Source organism: Vitis riparia, chromosome 4, assembly GCF_004353265.1.
Source record: "Vitis riparia cultivar Riparia Gloire de Montpellier isolate 1030 chromosome 4, EGFV_Vit.rip_1.0, whole genome shotgun sequence".
In the NCBI taxonomy this organism is placed as follows: domain Eukaryota; kingdom Viridiplantae; phylum Streptophyta; class Magnoliopsida; order Vitales; family Vitaceae; genus Vitis; species Vitis riparia.
In genome coordinates this window covers 24,327,956-24,349,968 of record NC_048434.1, presented here as the reverse complement: position 1 = coordinate 24,349,968, position 22,013 = coordinate 24,327,956, and the positions used below count along the sequence as shown (strand labels likewise).

Genomic DNA, 22,013 nt, shown 5'->3' with positions numbered 1-22,013 from the left:
AGAAATGTTTTTAAGATAAAAATTTTCTAAGTATTAAAAAAAATAAAAATATTTCTTAGAACCACTTAATATCATAACATTTTCTTACATAAAAAATTGTGAAAAATACATTTTTAGGTATTATTATCCTCATCCTATCTTAACCAAAAACCCTTGATAGAACAACAATGTGAATATAAAAACTAGATAAATCCCACAAACAAACATAATTCCCCCTGAATACAATTGCAAAAGTAATCAACGAGTTGCAAAAGAATTCCCGAAGAAAATAATAAATAAAAGTAAAATTCAATAGATGCCACAAATACAAATTAATATGACACAAGTAATTTCTTAATTTATGTTAATATACTAATTCCAAGATACAATTTTTCCTTACAACACTTTTTGCAAAAACTACATTATTCAATTGCGGTTTTAAATTAATTTTTTTTAAAAAGAATTAATAGTAATAATAATTATGTGACATCCACGTGAGAATCAAAAGACTATTTTAAACATAAAGTCAAACATGATTCTCTAAACGTTGGCTCAAAAGGGCCCTAAACAATAATTCATTTACATTTGAGAGACATCTCTAGCCAAAAGGGGTTCTCTAAAATGAAAAATGCTTTATGATATCCCTACAAACCTATGCGCTCCTCATTGGCAGTGCCAACTGCCAAGCAGATGCAATGAGTCTCGCCTTTTTTATGAAACCAAACCTTCACTTAGCAGGATTGGGCACTCAAGTTTCTTATGTCTGGGGATCATGCAAATATCTATGCATTTCCTTTGAATTGCTTTCCGTCCAGATTGCTCCTTTGGAAGACAACACCACCCTGCTCTATATGCTCGAATATTTGGCATTTTTTTTTTCAGATATCTGACAAACACCGCATGCAACCACAGTTCCTAGCAGATTTTCTGGGGATTGAGTGTCTCAGGAAGAGGAGCAGTAATACATTTGTCCGGATCTACCATGACGGAAGTCAGCATCTGGCACCTTCTTTGTTCCTGGGCTTTTCTTCTGTTGGTTTCAAGGATGATGAGAAGAGCAGTAATGTCAGCAGGGCTCACTCCACCCACTCTACTTGCTTGACCAATGGTCTGTGGCCGGATCTGAGAGCATGCAAACCAAATATTTCAATGGACCAGCGCGTGAGATTTCCAAGTACTAAAATCTGAAATAATTGCAGAATTACAAGTTCAAACCAATGCATCAGTTCCCAACAGTTACAGGCATAATCTATAGTAATCTTGCTGATCTTTGTTTTTTTCTTTTTTGTTTGTGGCCAGAAAGAATTAGAGGGAAGATGCTTCTGCCCAGGACAGTAAAAACTCTTTCCACTCTCAATTTACCTTCTGTGTGATTATGGCTCTCTTAAGTCTGAAGCGAGGAAACAATAATCGGAAGGGATGTGATACTGCTAGAAAACAAAAATAATGGGCAATACCTAACAAAAGTGAAGTCAATCAGCTGTATAGTTCTGTCACCCCCTTTATGCTATAACTCTAATATATACATACTTGCAATGCAAATTCATCTTATTTAAATAAGAAACAACCAATCAATTAAATGGAAATGAGATGTATACAAAAGAATGAGATATATTTCCAAGATTTGACTAAGAGATAAAAGGAATGGGATAATTCCCAGAAATCATCCCTGGAAAAAAGAAGCAGCTCTAGAGTGGATATTCAAAACCCCAAAGAAGATGCAACTTTCAGGCCCTTTAGTAATGGGAACAATTCCTCTTAAGTGACTAGATTGATCTAACTGGGGTGGAGAAGATATGGATGGTTTCTCCTAATAATAATCTTTAGTTGTTCTTCCACCATCCCCAATGCCTATCTAAACATGGATTTTTTAAGGAGAAGGCATTAAAATTCACTTTTAAGGCTGCCAACAGCTGGGCTCACTAACAATTTCAAGCATGCTTTACTCTCAATTCTTAAAATTTTGCATTCAGTTGAGAAACCCACATCAAATGAAAAGGAAGGAGTGATACCTGAAAGACAGGCATTATTAGTAATAAGGAAGAAGGAAGAATAATTTATATCAAGCACTAGCTTCTCCAACTTTGTTTGCAACTGATGGATGAACAGATTGCTCATGTAGAATTTGAAATTACAGGTTGTTGCATGTAGTTTGTCAAGGACATGATGTCAACTGACAGTATCAGAGGAGTGGGTGATATATATAATAAATGTAGAAGGAGATTTAGGAATACAGAAGTATCACAATAAAGCGTGTCAAGTTCAGATTCAACAACATGAATAGAAATGATCTATTTAGTCATAACAAAGGTTAGAAGATACTAACTGAATTGATAATAAAAATCAAAATAAAAAGAAAACTCACCCAGCTGTTGTTTATGCAGAAGAGGGCTGAGAAGTAAAGAAATAATTTTCATAAATTAAGCAAAGATAAGACAAGGATGAGAAAGGTGGATCAACAGAAAGGTTCAATACAAGTAGAGATAAGCAATAGCTTTTTTCTTTTTCTTATAACCTAAAACCACTTTATTATAAACATAAATGAATCAAAAGTATATAAGACCCAAAAAAAATCTAATTGTACAACTAATGTCTCTTCATTCCATCAACATTTAACATAAAAAGGATTAATGAATTTTCTCCATTTGCACTCATTGAAGATACAGAGAATATTTATAAAATATTTTCTTGTCCATATTGCATGATGAAAATTATATATACTACATACCTTGGATAGTTTCTCACGAGCCTCGAGACAAAGTCGTCATTGCATAGTAATCCAAGTCCTCTGGTAGTGGTCTGTGTTGCTGACGAGCCATCTACAAATACAATAAGGAAAAATCTATGACGGATTAAACAGACAAGTATATGCCCAGAAATTTAGACATGACAAATTATTCTAAATAGGAAATGAAAGGCAATAAGTGACCAAATATGGATCATTCACCTGTTGGAGCTGGCTCTGCTGCCGCATAATAAAGCCCTCATACTTGATATCAATCTCCACACATTCTTTCTCTATTTTGGACAGAAGTTCATTTCCAAAACCATGCTTATCCAGAACTTTATATTGTACATGCGGTTTCTTAAGAATACTCTCCAGAGTTGAGGAGTCCTTCACTGGCTGACCAGACAAATGAGTAACATCAGAAGCCAAATCTCCCCCTGAAGGTCAAATAAACCACAATAAGCAAGTTGGATCTCCACAATATATCTCCAAGCTCAAGACATCCTAACTTATTTTCTTCTAATAAATAAACTATCCCAAGTTCAATGGTTTTTTTTTTTTTAATAGGCAAAAATTCATGATATTAAATAAGTGCCAAAAAATAGGGTGCCAACACAATTGTATAGGAAGTACACAAAATCTGTTTATAGGTGAAAAAGGAAAGAAAAATAGAAGAAGAGACCACCCTGCTAACATAATCCTAAAGAATCAATGAAATCTAGCAAGATAAGGAGCCAGCTCCAAGTGATGCTCTAGACCAACAAAAAAGAGCATAAATAAAAGAGTCTTTAAATTATTGATCCAAACAGCCCAAATGATTGAAAGATCTACAATTGTGCTCTCGCCAAATGGTCCAAAATAGATATAAAGGGGTTGTCCTCCAAACCTTTCTATACTTCTTTCTGACAAAACTCTCATGGCAACACAATAATATCTCCCTCCTAGATTGGAAAAGCATCCAGGAGTTACTGAAAATAGAGAATATAAGATGCTGAAGGACCCTAGGTGTGCCACAATGAATGAGAATATGATGATCAATTCTTCCTCACTTTCACACAAACAACCTAGCCTGCTGGCATGTGTCCTCTCCTTTTATGTTGTTTTATATGTGGCATCTTTTCCCAATTAGCCTCCTAAGAAAGGGAACTCGCTTTTGTAGGAGTGCATGAAACACAAACTAGCTAGGGAGGAAAAGAACCTCTCTTCTTAGTCTTCAAAGAGCAATAGAAATATTTGATTGAGAACTTCCTGTTCTTGATACAGTCCATATCATCCAATCCTCACCATCCCCATGCACTACCACCTCTTGAATCCTCAAGGAATAGCTCTGCAGTATCAAACTCCCAATCATGAAACTATCTCGAACAACACAAGTTCCTAGGCCCCCTACCACTAGAATTATCCCAACTATCAACAACCCAAGCTTCCTTACAATTGCAATGGTGAACAAGGAGGGGGGAGGAGACAATCAGCTAAGAAGCACAATACCATACATCATGGCAAAATTGAACTCCTTCCATCACCCACAATTAAGGTAGTCCTTACCTCAAACACATCTATCCTAATCACTTTCTATTGAATGAGTGAAAAAAATGGGTCTTACTCAACAAGAAAAGGGTATACAGCATGTATATAGACTTTTACAAACAAAAGGACTTATCCACCCTTTACCAAATAACTACTAACGACTTTTTAACATTCCTCAAGCTGGGGCATATATGTTACTAAGACCGAGCTTGGAACATATAACAAAAAAAAAAAAAAAAAGATTTCTCCCTAAAGTTTTAATAAACACATCACCCAACCAATTTTCAACTTGTCGTAAGGAGTTATCACTTTTTTTCTCATCACAATTTCTCTAATAAAATGATAGTCTACTTCCATATGTTTGGTTCTTCCATGAAACATTGAATAACTAGCACTATGAATAGCAATCTGATTATGGCAATTCCCTAACCAGTGTTTCTTGTGTGGATGTGAAGAGGAAACAATCAATCATATCTTAATTCATTGTACAGTGGCAAAAGGATTGTGGGATATCATTCTTGCGTTGTGTGGTATACAGTGGGTCTTTCCAAATTCTGTAAAGGAGGTTCTTAGTAGTTGGAAAGGCTCTTTTGTGGGGAGAAAAAGGAAAAAAGTGTGGAAATCCATCCCGCTATTCATTTTTTGGACAATATGGAAGGAGAGGAATAGGCTAGCTTTTAAGGGGGGAGTGTTAGCTTTTCAACAGTTAAAAACTTCGTTTGTGTATAACTTTTGGGGTTGGGCTAAAGTGTACATTGATATGGAGTCGAATTCCCTAATAGGTTTCTTGGAGTGGTTAGCCTCCAATTAGGGGTTGGGTTGTTTTGTTTTTTGATTGAGGGGTTTGTAGCCTCGTATACTACCTGTATGCTTTGCGGCTTCTAAGCCTTCTTTAATACATTTGCTTACTTATCAAAAAAATGAATAGCAATCTGATTATCACAATACATAATCATGGGCTTTTCAAGAGAAAATCCAAGCTCCTGTAACAAGTTCTAAATCCACATTAACTCACACACTGGATGTGCCATGACCCTGTATTTTGATTCACCACTAAATCTAGGCACTACATTATGCTTTTTACACCTCCATATAAACAGAAAACCACAAATGAACTGACTCACTATTCTAATAGGAAAAGTAATGTCAAGTCTTGTGACCGTCAAATAAATGAGCTTGCCCACTAGACTTTGATATCTTCTTTTATCTGAAAACAAAATTATCATCTCCATTAAGATTCTTGTTTTGCTCCTCAGGAGTTCAGCTAGCTTTACTCCTAACATGTCAGTTTTACTAAGCAAGTCCAACACATACTTCATTTGGGACAAAACAATCTCACCTCTAGTATGTGAACTTCAAGGCCTAGGAAGTAATGCAATAGCCTAAGATCCTTTGTCTAAAAGATCTTTTTCAAGTAACCTTTCACTTCTTCAATACTTGTAACATCACTACCAAAGACAATAATATCATCCATGTATATAATCGGTACTACCATGCCAGTGTCCCTCTTGAGAACAAATACTGAGTTGTCAAAATTCCATCTTCTAAACCTAAATGATAGAAGAATAGGACTCAATTTATCAAACCAAGCTTTAGGAGATTGCTTTAATCCATAAATAATTTTATTTAGTTTGCAAACTCTAACTCTTAACTCCCCCTTGATGACAAACCCAGGTGGTTGCTCCATATAGACTTTTGTGTAAATTTTGAATATATATATATATATATATATATATATATATATATATATATATATATTGATAACAGAGGAACCTTCCATGGCTAAGCCTTTAGGACTCTCCGTAGGGACCCAAACCTCAAGGTGCTAACTGCACCCACAACTATAATGTTCCTAAATTACAATCAGAAATCAAGGAGAAAATCTATACAAAAGAATAACAAAAAAAGATAAACTAGGAACCTATCTAAATATAGTCAATCAATTAACCTAGAATCAAGGAAGTAAATTTGGTAAGAAAATAAAAATTTAAAGGTTGACCTTTCATAGCTTCCTAACTCAAATACATTCTTCATATCTAGTTGAATTAAGATGAGCAATAGGAGAGTCTCAAAATAATCCACACCATAAGTTGAAGCATACCCCTTAGCAACTAACTGAGCCTTCAACTGGTCTATAGTCCCACCTGGATGAGATTTAATAGTGAAAACCTAGTGGCAGCCTACAACATCCTATCCTTAGAGGCAAATCACCAAGCTCCATCTACCTCTGTTTAGGAGAGCATGCATCTCTTCTTCCATGGCCTTCCATGTAGTATAATTTAAAGTTTCTTGATAAGAATTAAGGATAGAAATGGAAGACAAGGCACGACCAAAACATTGAAAGGTGGGGAAAAGGTTATCTAAAAATACATAATGAGTAAGAGGATAATGAGTGCAATTACATCCACCTTTCTTGAGTGCAATAGAGAGGTTTGATTCATCGGGATTTGAGGAAATGAAAATAGGTGGTGGTATAGGATCATCCATTGACAAGCTTGAAGAAGGTAGAGATTGAGTTTGAATTGCTTCACTATCTCTAGGCAATCTTTTTTGTTGATATATTTGTAATGGTTTGTTAGTCTTTAGATACAAAAGTATCAATAACAGAAAAAGGAATAGACTTAGATTGAAGTGTCTCATTTTCTAACTATAAACTATGATAAATAATTTTAAAAAATAAAGTAGTCTCAATTAAATTATCATTAATAAAGTGTGATATTTCACATTGGATAGGGGAAGAAGTTTTTAGTACTATATATGTGGACTCCTCTTAATTATGTAGACGCATTTTAAAATCGTGAGGGCCACTTGGGCCCAAAGCAAACAATATATTATAGGAGGGAGTGGGTTGTTACATAAAGAATTTACAAAACTCTAAATCAAAACATTTGTACCCTTTATGATTTCTAGAATATCCCAAAAATAAATATTTGACAAATCGAGCATCAAACTTGTCTTTATTTAGGGAAAAATTATAAACAAAGCAAACACATCCAAAGGCTCTAAGAGGAAGAGAAAATTAGGGACAATCAAGAAATAATATATAACGAGTCTTCTAATGCAACACAAAGGAGGGTAACCAACTTATTAAATAACGTGCAGTTAGCATAGCATCTCCTAATAAGATTCCGAAACCCTCATATGAAACATAATAGGAGCACACATCTAACAAGTGACAATTTTTCCTTTTAGCAACCCATTCTGTTGGGGTGTACAAACACACAAAAATTGAAGGACAATTTCATTTCCAACACAAAAAGAGGATAGGGAACTATCATTATAGTCAAGGGCATCATTAGATTGAAGAATACCAATTGAAATACCAACTAATTTTTTATTTCTTGATAAAAAAGTTTAAATACTTGAGATACTTTGAACCTTTCTTTAAACAAAAATAATTGTGACACTCGAAAACAATCATCAATAAAACTAACAAAGTACTTAAACCCTTGAACATTAGTGGAATGACACAAGCCCCAAATATTTGAATGCATTAAAGCAAAAGGACTAGAACTCCTATTATTGACTCTAGATGGAAAAGATAACCTATGGTATTTACTAGGTTCACACGATGCTCACTCCAGCTTATTTGACAACTTTGAAGATAGTCCTAAGGAATGTATCTACTCAAAAGAAGCACGACTCAATCTATAATGCCATTGGAGAGGAGTAATAGACTAAGAAAGAGCATCACCATTTGTCACTTTCCTACCATTAGACTGGAATATAGATTGAGTTATGGATGCAAGTGTGGAAGCATCCTCAATACCATTCCTAAATGAAAAGGATAGTAGATCAATGTGCTGAAGTTGAGCATAAACATTAGTGAGAGATAATAACTTTTCACCAATCAGTATACTGTGTTTGACCTCAACATATTTAGAATCAAGGCTAGAAGGAAATTTAACAACATGAAACTCTTCCCTTTACCTTCTTTGAACCTTAATATCAATAAACAATGGTTGACACACATTCAATTCCTCTCACATTCCTTTGAGGGATATATAGTGTTCACTTGGAGGTTTCCCATTCTACCTTGCCCTAAAAATATCTTCATACAATTGATAGATTCTCGAAATATTTTTTCTTTGAGAGTATGTCTCTTTAACCACATCTTATATTTGCTTTAAAGTTTCTAAAAACATGAAATTAACACTAACATAAGGTTTCATACTGTTTCATAACCATATTATTATCATGAAGTCAACTTGTTGCCACTCATCAAAACTTTTTAAATTCCTAGGAAGGAGGATCTTCTAAGAGATATTTAAGTTTTCCCTTTGTCTCAATATACACACCCTATAGCTTTAGCCCATAAAAAATAATTAGATGCCTTCAGTTTTACTAAAGTACTATGAAAATTAGTAGTTAATTACTTAAGGGAGAAAATAGGGACTATTGGACTTAAAATTGAAACAAAAGGATATTTTTTTGATAAGCACAGAATTCATAAAAAGAGGCAAACAAGCCACAAAGTATACAGGGGGTATACAAGGCTACTAAGGCCTCACAAGCAAAAAACCAAAAATAAACCCACCACCCCTTATCTGGAGGCTAACCACTCCAGAAAGCCTATAAGGGAATACGGCTCCTCACCAATATACAATTTAGCCCAACCCCATGTGTTACATACAAAAGAATATTTAAGTCTCTGAATTGCTAACCCCCCCCCAAAAAGCTAGTCCGTTCCTTTCCTTCCAAAAAAATTGAAACAAAAGGATAATAGAAAACCTTCAACAATAACACATACTTGCACCATACTTGCATTACAAAAGACAACCAATCACATAGGCACTAGCGTTAGAGGTCATTGTAGCAATATTGTAGCATGTGTACAGTAGCACAACACTGTAGTGGGGGTGTTGTAGTGTGACACTATAGCAACACTTTTAGTGTAGTATCATAGGATTTTTTTAAGGGTTAGGGTTCCGAATCAAAACTTGCTCCAATACCATGTTGAGTGAGAGAAAAATAAGATCTTATTGAACAAGAAAAGAGTGCAAAGTACATATATATATATAGAATTTTACCCAAAAAAAGACTAAATTATCCCTTACCAAATAATTACTAATAACTCTTTAACACTTTCATAGGCCCACCTCTAACCCTTTTGTGCCTCTTCTAGAACACAATCCATACTATACTTTCCTCAAACTTATCTAAGATAACATGTCTTCAGAGATAGTCTCATTTTGTCACAAATCTCCAACATAATTTTCCAAGCAATACCTTATTAAGCATATATTAGCTTCTAATGCATAATCCTTTCTTTTTGTCTTATCCAAGCAAACAACTAATCATTTCACAAGTTAACGTTTTCGTCTCAAGCCTCTAGTGCACATCTTAGGCACAATGAAAAGAAATGAGTAATAAACAAGTAAGCTAAACAAAGTGCTCTTTAAAAGAGTAAGTCTTCCAACCTTAGGAAGGTATTATCATTTCCATGAGGCAAGCCTTTTATGAAAGCTTGCTTCAACCACATCTAAAATCAGTAGATTTGATCTGACCACACAAAAGGAGGCCCAAATAGAAGGCAAACAACTAACCTACACTAACAACTAGATGCAAAAGCCAACTCCTCCAGGTTTAGAACCTCACTTGGTAGGAATTAACTAACTCTAATCAAAATTGATTTTCAAACCAAAAACTACCTCGAACCAAAGAAGCATCCATCTCATTTTACATTAAGTGCTATGAATGAGCCTTAGAAAACAGCAGGGTGTCACCAACAAAAAGTAATCTGGAGACAACATTTCCTTCCTAAACCCCCCGCCATGAATGTTGAAATAAAACCTCCTTCCCTGCCTAAACAAAGAAACAACTTAGAGCCCTCATCACCAAGACAAATGGTTACAGCAAAGGAGGATTATCTTCCCTTAGACACCTTGAGCCTTAGAAATGCAAAATTTAATAGCATTAATTCATTTTTTACTAAGAGTCCATCATCCCGAAAAAATAAAAGCAAGAAACTGCAATTGACATGAAAATAGACTTTTTCAGTATCCAATTTACAAACCAAAGCTCCACCCCACCCACTCACCACCTAAACTCTTTGTGCTTGAATCAATAGCCTCATTAGTAGTCAAAACCACATTAAAATTTAGACTACCCACCATGAACACATCCTAATATTTTTTTGATAGGTAAGTACAAATTGTATTAAAACGCCAAAAGGGGCACACCAAAGTACACACGGTGTATACAATGGCCGCCAAAAAGTGCCAAAAAGGATAGGGAAAACAAAAATACTCCCTCCGTCAATCCAACCCCAACCAATCAATAAAATTAACTAAGGACATAGAAGTATCTTCTATAAACAAGTTTATCTAAGAATTAAATGTTGCACAAGAACAAAAACTAAAGCCTTTGAGCATAAAGTTCCATATTCTCAAAAGATCTTCTATTTCTCTCCTTCCAAATTGTCCAAAAGAGGATGTGGATGTGGATGATTTGATGAACACATCCTAATATTTTGAAACCACCTTCCCCACCACTTTTTTTTTTTAACCTATTAGCCAAGACTTTTTCTAAAAGTTTATATAACCCCACCAAGGTAATGGATCGAAAGTCGTATAAATCCTCAACTCCCCTTTCCTAAGGATCAAAACAAACAAAGGAGGCAAATCCACTCCTCTTGAAGAACCACATTCATAGAATACCTAGAAATAGACTTAAAAAGACTCATTATGAATGCCAACTCAATGCCACACATAGTAAATATGGATAAAATAAAAGCAACATCCAATCAAATAAAATAAAATAAATAAAAGCAACATATTGAATAAGATACATACCCAAACATGTGGCCCTTATGCTAAGAGGGAAAAAAATAGCAGCAATATTTTCTTTTAAGTAATCAACGATATCTATGAAGACTAGTATACTATCAATGTAAAGTATCTCCTAGTAGTGGTGTCTATTTAAATCTTACCCAGGACTGGAATAAAAAAGAAATATTACTAAAAGAAGGGGAGCTTAGAATTTTGCTCCCTTTAAGCCATGTTGATTGTTTCTGTTGTTGAATTTTTTTTTTCCCTTTTTTATTTCCCTTCCATTTTTCTACTCTTGCTTATCACATGGAATTTTCAAGTGGCAAGCACAAGAAGAAAATAGCAGTTGAAAATTGTGTTCACAGTTTACTTGTGTTTTCTCATTCATCCAATTCAATGTAATCCATATCAATCTCTTAATTTTTTTCCCTTCATAAATTTTTAATTTTTTCCTTCCTTTCTTCTTGAGGAACATGCTTAGGATTAACCACCCTTCCATTATAGAAAGGATTAGCTGCCCTTCTTTCTTTTAAAGGAACACACTGAGAATTCACCTAATGTCCAAAGCAGAGAAGAAAGAAAGAACACAAACCTGAAATCCGGACAGTTCTTAATCGCTTTTTTTCTTGTGAAATTTGAGCTTGCTTGTCCTGGTATATTTTCCAACGTCTATCATCTATCAAACCAATTTCACGCCCCAAAGGTGTGAGACGACTATCCGCATTATCAGATCGAAGAAGTAATCGATGTTCTGAGCGGCTAAGAGAAGAACCAAAGGTTTAAGAAAATATAATTGGACATTAAAAACAATAATGATGCACAATTAATTCATCGAACTAATTTTAAATTTTAAGAAGCCATCACATTAATACTTTAAACTTCAAACTACTGCCATTACTCTAAGAAGTATTATATGGTATAAAATCATCTACAAGTACAACTTAACACAATCATAAGCCCTGTTTGGAAGAGCTTTTCAAATATTAAAAGAGCATTTGAAGTTTAAACAAAACTTTTAACAGTATTTGGATAGAATTGTCAACTATGGGATCCATTCTTCTCAACATGATTTATCCATGTTTTGGAGGAGCAGGAGACCCATGCTTTTCCTTAAATATGATGTAGGAGGCAATTTTTGTATTTAATTAATTTAAAAAAAAAATCATAATTATACTTATCTTGAATAAAAGTGATTTTAAAATAAAGTTCCCAAACATTAAAATTCAATCATACTAAAGCAGTAATTACTTCTACTTCTACTGCAAAACGTAGAAGTTAAACGCAATCCCAAACAGGGCTATGGTAGAGTCCTGGAGGAGGAATGCCCTTATTACTACCCTTGATGGTGTTCTCCAGTAAATCTGGGTCAAGTGGGTATCAGCAATATATTTTAGGATCACATGGTAATACCACTCACTTTCTCAAGGCTGGCTAATAGTGGATTCTTGATACATGCTGTAATTAGAGCTTCCCTAGAAAGTTATGGTACTAACGCTTTGTGTTTAAGGCATAACTTGCATACTGTGATTTGATGAAAAGGAGACAAAGCATGTGGGCTTTTGGAGATATACTCATCTTGTGGAGGAGATATTGGATTACTTAAGAGTTGGGAGTAAGGTATTGCTTAAGAGTTGAGAGTAAGGTAGACACTAGCTATTGAAGGATGGAAGTTGAGAGTTTAGATCTTTTTGCATTGTCCATTTTGTTTTATTTCTAAGTTACCTTTTCTGAAGGACACTGCAACCTCTCTCCATAAAATTTCTTTTCTTGTCAACAATATTCCTTATTCTTATTTAAAATATAAAAAAACAGTGCTTCCATTTGTACATTCAGACTAAGCAGTCCGGAGGTGTCCAGAAGGAACACTAACCATTCATTTTATAAAACTACTAGCTTTGCTATTCTTATTGATATACTAAAAAAGGTGTGCACACTACTATTTTTTATCTACCAACTTCCAAAAGACCCTACTATATCAAGATTTATGTAAGCGATATGTTTTCCACATTACCTTGTTAACATTCGATAAGGCTCTCGAAGGTCTTTGGTAACCAGATCATCTATCAAAGTCCCTATGTAACTGCTTTCCCTCTCAAGAACAATGAGGGATTTACCATCTGAATATCTGGCAGCATTAATTCCAGAAATTAAACCCTACAGAAAAGCGTGGATAAATTGAGAGAGTCAAGAGTGGTCCAGAAGCTACGACTTCCTTTTCCAATATGTGAAAGCCACCACATGCTCTTTTCCTATTTGTTAAAACTAAAAAAGAATAAAGGACATTCTAAATAGATAAAAACCTGTGCTGCAGCTTCTTCATAGCCTGTCGTTCCATTGATCTGTCCAGAGAAAAAAAGACCTTCAATCTGCTTTGTCATAAGAGACCTCGAGCACTGATAAGCAGGCAAGAAATCATACTCTACAGCATAAGCAGGCCTTAGCATTGAACAGTTTTCAAGTCCAGGTAATGTCCTCAAGAGTGGTAACTGCAGTCTCTCAGGTAAACCAGTTGAGAACCCCTATAAGGAAAGTGACCAAAAGTTATGGTGATGGTACCATGTACTTCAACAGTAAGAAGGTAATATTTGAGTTCTACTCACAGAAGGCAACCAAAATAAGAAAATAATATCTCTCATGACAAAAAAGTATCAAAGTCGATTTCCAAGGAAACATGGTAAGCAAAAAAAAAATGGGGACCAATACTAATCCAACTGTCAGGTTGTAAAGATGGTTGCATAAGTCATGTTTCCTCTCAAATTATAAGTTACAATAAAATTGACAGCTTTGACATCTTATCAAAAATTATTTTAATTTTCACAATTTTACAGTTCAACTACCTCATTAATTATATTTTATGATTCAAAATTTTTTTGAGATTTTGTAATTTCCTTTTGATTCAAAAATTGAATTTTAAAATTTAAGTGAGCACAATATATTAAAATGAGTATGCATATAATCTAAGGATAACTTAAAACTATAAAATATATTATCAAAATTTAGAAATTATGGAATTTCCTTTCATCTTAACTGATTGAAAATCTTGTATTTTAAAAGACTATTTTTTTTTTTGATAGGCAAAAGAAGAAATATATTAGAAAAGGGCACCTTGAGGAAAACCCAAAAGCATACGGTGTGTATAAGGCACCTTAAGGCACAAACAAAAGAAGAGAAGATACAAAACCAACCCTCATCTAGCGCCTAGCCAATCAAAAAAACTAAGTAAGAGGACCTTCATTTACAACTGACTTTGTCCACAACCAAAGATTACAAACAAAAGAATTTTTCAACCTATGAACCGAAAAATCCTCATTATCAAAGGCAATCCTATTTTTTCCATCCAAACCGCCCAAAAAAGGCACAACGGGGCTGCCTTCCACACCTTTCTACACTTCTTACCCAACATAAAGCCCCTCCATTCAATAAGGGTATCTCTAACCAAAAACGGGAGGACCCAAAACACTCCAAAAAGGGTGAACAATAACTCCCATAAAACTCTTGCCTTGGAGCAATGTATAAGAATATGATCAATAGACTCCTCTTCCTCACAGCAAAGGAAACATCTATTAGCAAGAGCCCACCCCCTCTTTTTAAGCTGATCCATAGTAAGCACCTTACCCCAAGAAGCCTCCCAAGCGAAAAAAACTCACTTTGGAAGGCACACTAGGGCTCCAGATCAAACCATGAGGGAAAAGACCATTAAACCCCAACTTTTTGCCTCCAATGCACCTCTTCCTTTAATAATAACTCCCCCAATTCCCCCTTCCTTAAAGCCCTCATTGTTGAAAGCTTAGAAGTCAAATTTCCATCTTGCTTATAGGTATCAATGCAAACAATGTCTATGAGAACGTTATTTTTCTCCTTTAAATCTCCAAAAGACACCTTGTTTCTTTCAACTTTGATCCAAATTGTAGCTTCTTCATGAATTTATAACCTTCTCATCACCTATCAAAAATAATAATAATAATAATAATAATAATTTATAGTCTTCCCATCCTTCAACCTAGTACTCATTCCACCAAAAACTAAACCTTTCCTTGAAATTTGGGTATAGCAACCACATGTCAAACCTAAACAAAGTTGGACGCCCACTCAAATGGATTGGTGTCTAGGATGATCGGGCAACAATTAGAGGTCAAATCTACGGAGCACTTCTTGCAGGCTTCCAGGGAACCTTTGCTCCCACTCATTTGAATATAAAAACCTATCCAACCCTTGGCATACAAGGAGTTGTTGCATATTTGACCAAGTGAAAGGCACACTTCTAAGAGAAGGGTCAATTAATTCACTCTTATGAATCCATCAAAATCTCTCATATTAAGGGTTAAACTGGTACCACCCAATTTTTTTGAGATTCTCTCTCCCCCCAACACACCATTTCGAAAAAGTTAGGCAAAAAAGGTCATGTAGCTCCATCCAAAAATTCTTTCTAAGATTATAATTATTATGACTACAAACCCAAGTGAGCCAAAAAGTCCCCTTTTCATCCAAAATCAGTTTAATTGTTACTAAAATAGACCTTAGTACAACCTCTAAACAATTGAACTTGTTTGAGTGCCATATAACCACAAGCCCTCCCAATGCCTCACAAGTTAGAGGAATAGCCTATCCCTTCTTTTTGACTTTCCAACACTACCAAGGGTATCACATGTCTCCCTTTTTGTTTCCTGAAGCATCACAACGTTTGGAGTTTCATGACAAAGAAGATCCTTCACAACACTTCTTTTCTTTCTAGAACCCAAACCTCTTAACATTCCAACTAATGATCTTCATATGCACAGCTCAAGGTCCGCATATGTCAGATTAGATCCTAGGAATCACTAGAACCTTTGGATAAAAGTTTGTACTACCTCCTAAAATAGACCATATCCATAGAATGTGCCCTACTATTGCCCATTGGAATGACAATCTCACAACATTGACTAGTTTGATGTTCATGGTTGCCAAAATTGGCCATTTTACTAGCTGTAAGACCATTTATATGAAAACCTTCCAACATGGAGGGGAATGGCCCTAGAGGTCAACCCCTAATGAGGGAAAGAGTCTCACTAGGGGTGCTAAGTGGTGACATGTATAAAGAATCATCCTTTTAACTCTTGGCTAGGAATAACTATAAGGAACTCCACACCTTCTAAATTGGACATGCTAACATTAGATACAGGCACTAAGACAAGGCCATTCACTAAGGCTACGATCAGGGTAGCTAGAGAGCCAGGATTAGATTCGAATGGTTGAAATAAGGTAGGCCAAGACCATTCAAGATGAAGAACAGGTGTAAGGGGAAAAGGATGCAAATCAAAAGCCTCATTTAAAATCTAGCCTTGGCAACAGTTTCTGGGTTAGACAAAAACACCCAGAATGGAATACCACAGTGAAGAACACCTCCTCCCGCTTTAACCTCTTTAGTGCCTACCCAAGTCATTCCAGGGTTGTGACTGTACTCACCAGAAAAATGCATTCCTCGATCCTTTAAAGGGCTTGTTGATTTTGATAGGGTAATACACCCTCTCTCCTTCCTTATGGACCTCCAAACATCCATTGTAGGACCTTTCTTTTGAATAGAACCTTCTTTAAACTCCAAGCCGCAATGAACCCATCCTCCCTTAAATCCCTTTAGATTCTAGGAAAACAATTTTTGTTTGAAATCGAATTGTTTAAAGAAAGAGGTAGACTTCTCATGCGAAAACTAGGATTTTGTTAGGGACTAGCCTTCAAGTTAGCAGCTCTTGTGTATTGTAGCCCTTGCAAGTCAACACTTCTTTGCTTATTTCTCCATAGGCAAATAAACAATTTAAACAAAGTTAAACAAAAAGGTGCACAACCCAAAGGCTACTAAAGCTACAAGGGCTATAACCACTAAGACCCAATCTAGCCCATCAATAAAATCTAAAATAGAAAGATAAGCAACTCCCATGTTTCCTAGATCTATCAAAATGAGGTTTTGAAAAAGGGACTTTTTTAGTAATTGATTATCAACCCATCAATGAACATTCATTTTTTTTTTTTTTTTTTATCAGAAACAAAGAAGATTATATTAATAAAAGAACAAATACATGAGAGAAAAAAGAGACAAAAGAAAGAGAAAAAAACCAAGGGAAGGATGAGAGGTCCTTCCTACACAAATACCAAGGAAAACACCCAACAATAGAACTCTAAAAACAAAAGAAACCCCAACAATCTTCAAACTCTTGAAACGCAAACCCCAAACCAATTGAGTTGTAGAATGCTTAGAGGAACTCCTCTAAAAGCTTCAGTACAAGAAGCCCAAAGAGAAGAATAAAACCGGATCAAATCCCAAACCGTCTCTTCCGTTCTCCCTTTATCCTCAAAGATCCTGTTGTTTCTTTCTTGCCACACCATCCAAATCAAAGTAAGGCAAGCAATTTGCCAAAGTGTCTTGCCTCTTAATGAGTTCCCCAAGCCTTTAAAAGAAATAACCAACATGTCCTCAAGGCTCCTTGGAGGGACCCAAATCATACCTACTAGATTGAACAACCTGTGCCAAAGTCCCATGGTAACGGGACAATGAAGAAAAAGGTGATCAACCGACTCTCCATTTCCTTTGCAAAGAATGCACCATTGAGGACAAAGGGCTTTGTAGGGTCTTCTCAATTGCAACTTGTCATTAGTGTTTACCTTCCCATGTGCTACTAACCAAGCGAGAGCCTTAACCTTTGAAGGGACTTTTGAGCTCCATAAAAACTTGGCCGGAAGGAACATTAAAGGACTTGAAACTCTTGACAAGGCATAGAAAAAAGATTTCACTGAAAACGAGCCTGACGAAGACAAAGACCACACTCTTGAGTCTGATGAAGAAGGGGAAAGAAGCACAGAATTAAGGGAGGACATTAATCTCTGAAGGAGATCAATTTCTGAATCCGTTAAATTGCGGCGAAATTTAAAATTCCAAGACAATGGTAAGGAATTGCAAAGAACATTTGAAACAGTGAGGTTTTTCACAGAAATAACTCTGTAGAGATCAGCAAATTGAGAACACAAAGTTTGGTTTCCCCACCAAAGATCTTCCCAAAACCGAATTCTCTCCCCATTGCCCACTACTAGGCGGACAAAAGGGGAGAACTCCTGGAAAACTTGAGCAATAGCCTTCCAAGGACATCTGTGAGACCATCTAACCACCATGTTGGCGTCCCATCCATTAGGATGAGTCCCATATATACTCGCAATAACCTTATGCCAAAGACCGCTCCTTTCTCTAGGGAACCTCCAAAGCCATTTCCCTAAGAGGGCAATATTTCTCATAGAAGTCTTCCCAAAGCCCAAACCTCCCATCTCCTTTGGTCTACTAATAACCTCCCATCTGATTAGGTGATCTTTCTTCCCTTCCCCGGCCCCAGACCAAAGAAAATCCCTTTGCATCTTCTCAATCTTTGAAGCTATAGATACAGGGATTTTAAAAAGGGAGAGGAAGTAGCTAGGGATGTGAGACAGACAAGACTGAATTAAAGTAATCCTCCCTCCCAAGGACAAATAGGCATTTTTCCACCCATCCAGCCTCCTCGAAATTCTCTCAATCACTGGATCCCAAAAGCCTATTGTCTTTGGGTTCCCTCCCAAAGGGAGGCCTAATAGGACAAAGGCCACTCAGACACTCTGCACTCCAAAACCAAAGCCAAACTAGACAACACCTCCTGCCTAGTGTTAATACCTGAAATGGAGCTTTTTTCTAAGTTGATTTTTAAACCAGATACTTGCCCAAAAACCAAAAGGATAATCTTAAGGTTTTGAAGAAGGTCCAAAGAGGCTTTAGATAAAAATATGGTATCATCAGCAAACTGTAACAAGGACACTCTAGTCCTATCCCTCCCCACTAGGAAACCCTCAGTTAACCCAGTTTCCTCAGCTCTAATCATCAACCTACTTAGAACATCTGCTACTAGAGTAAAAAGGAAAGGAGAAAGAGGATCTCCCTGTCTCAAACCTCTAAAGGCCTTAACCCAACCCTTTGCATTCCCATTAACTAGGATAGCAAAACTAGAAGAAGATAAACAGCCCCTCATCCAAAATCTCCATTTCTGGCTGAATTAAAAAGCCCCGATCCACATGATCATAGGCCTTCTCAAAATCAATTTTGAAGACTACCCCTTCCTCCCCTGACCTTCTTTTCTCATCCACCACTTCATTGGCTATCAATACAGCATCCAAAGATTGTTTCATGAAGAACTTTGCATAAACGCCCTGATAAGACCTTAGCAATTATCTTATATAAACTTGTAACCAAACTAATAGGTCTATAATCTGAGATTTTAAAAGTTTGGCTTCTCTTTGGCACCATAGCAATGAATGTCGCATTTGTACTTTGATTTATTACCCCCTTAGTGTGGAACTCAAAAAACACTCTCATAAGATCCTCTTTTATCACATCCCAACACTCTTGATAAACTGCTATAGTAAAGCCATCAGGGCCAGGGGCCTTTTCCTTATTCAATTGGAAAACTGCCATTCGAACCTCCTCTTCAGAAAACGGACTATCTAACCAAATTGCACTCTCTTCAGAAATAGGAGCCCAATCAATCCCTTCAATCTTCCAAGATTCACCTTCGGGTTTGGAATAGAGATTCCTAAAGAAATTTACAATCTCCTCAGAAATAATCTCAATGTTATTTAAAGTCTCCCCCCTCTCAGAAATCAGAGACTTTATGAACTTCCTGCTTCTTCTTCCAGTGGCCACTCTGTGAAAAAACTTAGAGTTGCAATCCCCTTCTTTAATCCACTTAACCCTAGATTTTTGTCTCCATTGTACCTCTTCCTTCAATAACAAATCCTCTAGCTCCTTCCTTCTTAAGGTCCTTTCTGAAACCAGATCAAGATTTAAATTCCCTTCTTGTTCAATTCGATCAATTCTGCCTAAGTCCGTAAGAATGAGCTTTTTCCTCTCTCTTAAAACTCCAAAGACCACTACATTCCACTCTTTCAACTTTGATTTAATAAACTTTAATTTCCTCATAAACTTGTAACCTTCCCAACCTTCAACCGTACACTCTTGCCACCAATCTCTAAACTTCTCTTTAAACTCAGGATGGAGCAACCACATATTCTCAAACCTAAAAGGAGTCGGCCCCAATTTTAAAGGATTAGTTTCCAAACAAATTGGGCTATGGTCAGAGGTCCATCTAGGAAGGGCCTCTTGAATACTTTGAGAGAAAAGAGAATCCCACTCAGAAGAGAACAAAAACCTATCTAACCTCTTGCAAATAGGATCGACTTGCATGTTTGACCATGTAAAAGCCGCATTCCTAAGAGGGGATCCAACAAACCACTTTCCCTTATAAACTCGTCAAAACAACTCATGTTGACTGTTAACCTAGAGTCACCCATCTTCTCAGATATTCTCCTGATCACATTAAAATCCCCTCCTACGCACCACCTTGGGAAAGTCAGACCATGCAGGTCTTGAAGCTCCATCCAAAAGTCCTTCCTCCACACAGCCTTATTCGGGCCATACACTGAGGTTAACCAAAAAAACCCTTCCTCATCAGAATTCAATTTTACAGTAACAGAGAAAGATCCTAACACCTTCTCTGAACACTTGAACTTAATTGAATCCCACAATATCACAATCCCCCCCGACGCCCCACAAGCAGGAAGAGCAACCCAATCCAGACTTTCACCTTTCCAAACACTACTCACAAACCTCCTATCCCAAATTTCACGCTTAGTTTCCTGAAGCATCACCACATCTGGGTTTTGAGTACTTAAAAACCTTCTCACAGTCCTCTTTTTCTTCCTAGATCCTAAACCTCTTGTATTCCAACTTAAGATCTTCATGAAAACAAAAACAACCCAACACAACCCACACCCAGAACTAATCCTCTCCTTGTGTTCCAGAGTCCTTTTTCTTCTTTCTTCTGGAATAAACCTTGTCCTCAGAGAAAGCACTCTTGTTCTCTCCTTCCACACCTTTTCCATTATCCCTGACAATTCTAACCCTCAAACTCTCCAGAACCGACTGAACCTTGACCATCTTCCGAGGCGTAAGCCCCTCAACCTGAAAACCTTCCAACGGGAGAGTGGAAGGTTCTAACACTGGGAATGAGGCCTCACCTGAGACACCACGCACCTCAGGGTTGCTAAGAGTTTCCCTAAGGAGAGGCTGGTCTTTAAATTTACGGTTAGAGGTTTCTAAGGGAACCACCACACCTTCCGAACAGGACGCACCACCACGATGGTTATTATACACCACAGGAGAGATAAAAACGGAACCACGCTGAACGGCGTAACTTGACTCCAACGGAATCGAAGAAAAAGACTGACATCGAGAAGGATGAACCAAAGAAACAGAGGTTTCGGGAATAAGATTTGGCTCAAAAGCCCCAGACAGAGGAAGATCTCGCTCAAATACAGTTGAGAAAGGGGTACGCACCTCATTGAACAAATCGCATTGCAAAATCCCCTCTTCTCCCTCTGCCTCGCCAGTAGAAGCTTTGGATGTTTCAAAACCAGTGGAGAGATCGCTCTTTCTGGAGTGAGATTTGCCCCGAGAAGCGTCTCGATTTGTCTCCAGTGAGCCACCTCCTTCTAAGTTTCGCTTCGGGGTAGAAGACGCCTCCTCAAATCTCGGCGGCCCACTTTTTGCTCTGCGCCTTACGGAGACTGAAGATCCTTTCAGCTTCGCCGACACTTGAAGAAGAGCTTCCGACATTTTATTCTTTGCAGTGAGCCCTGGTCTTAGGAGCTTTGAAGACGAAGATGCTTCTGGGCCGCCATTAAAGGATCCTTTATGGGTTGGACCCGCTAGGGACCCAAAATCTTTCGCCCCAAATTGGGCCCATTCACAACGGGCTTCAAAGGCGTCTGGAGTTGGCCCAATATTGCTTCCCGCCATTGGGCCCAGCATCCACCTTCCCTTTCCTTTCTCCCCCATAGCCGATTTTGAATCTGAAGAACGAAAATGGGAGCGATGACGAGGCATCCAGCTATGGCTCTCAAAGGTCCTATCAATAGCTCGTAGCCCCTCCGCATTCTGTGGCTTCTGAAAGACGCAACCCCCGGCT

At 36.9% G+C, this 22,013-nt stretch overlaps 1 protein-coding gene across 1 annotated transcript in view; it reads right to left on the bottom strand.

The window, feature by feature from the left end:
- Positions 1–409: 409 nt before the first annotated feature.
- The window catches only part of LOC117913582 (tRNA uridine 5-carboxymethylaminomethyl modification enzyme MnmG), a 64,688-nt gene continuing 43,084 nt past the window's right edge, over positions 410–22,013 (bottom strand). The window contains 8 exon segments of the mRNA XM_034828585.1: positions 410–1,101; positions 2,708–2,732; positions 2,734–2,798; positions 2,927–3,144; positions 11,597–11,763; positions 13,016–13,129; positions 13,305–13,343; positions 13,423–13,523. Coding sequence (XP_034684476.1) covers positions 895–1,101; positions 2,708–2,732; positions 2,734–2,798; positions 2,927–3,144; positions 11,597–11,763; positions 13,016–13,129; positions 13,305–13,343; positions 13,423–13,523 — 936 coding nt within the window. The 3' untranslated portion in view covers positions 410–894.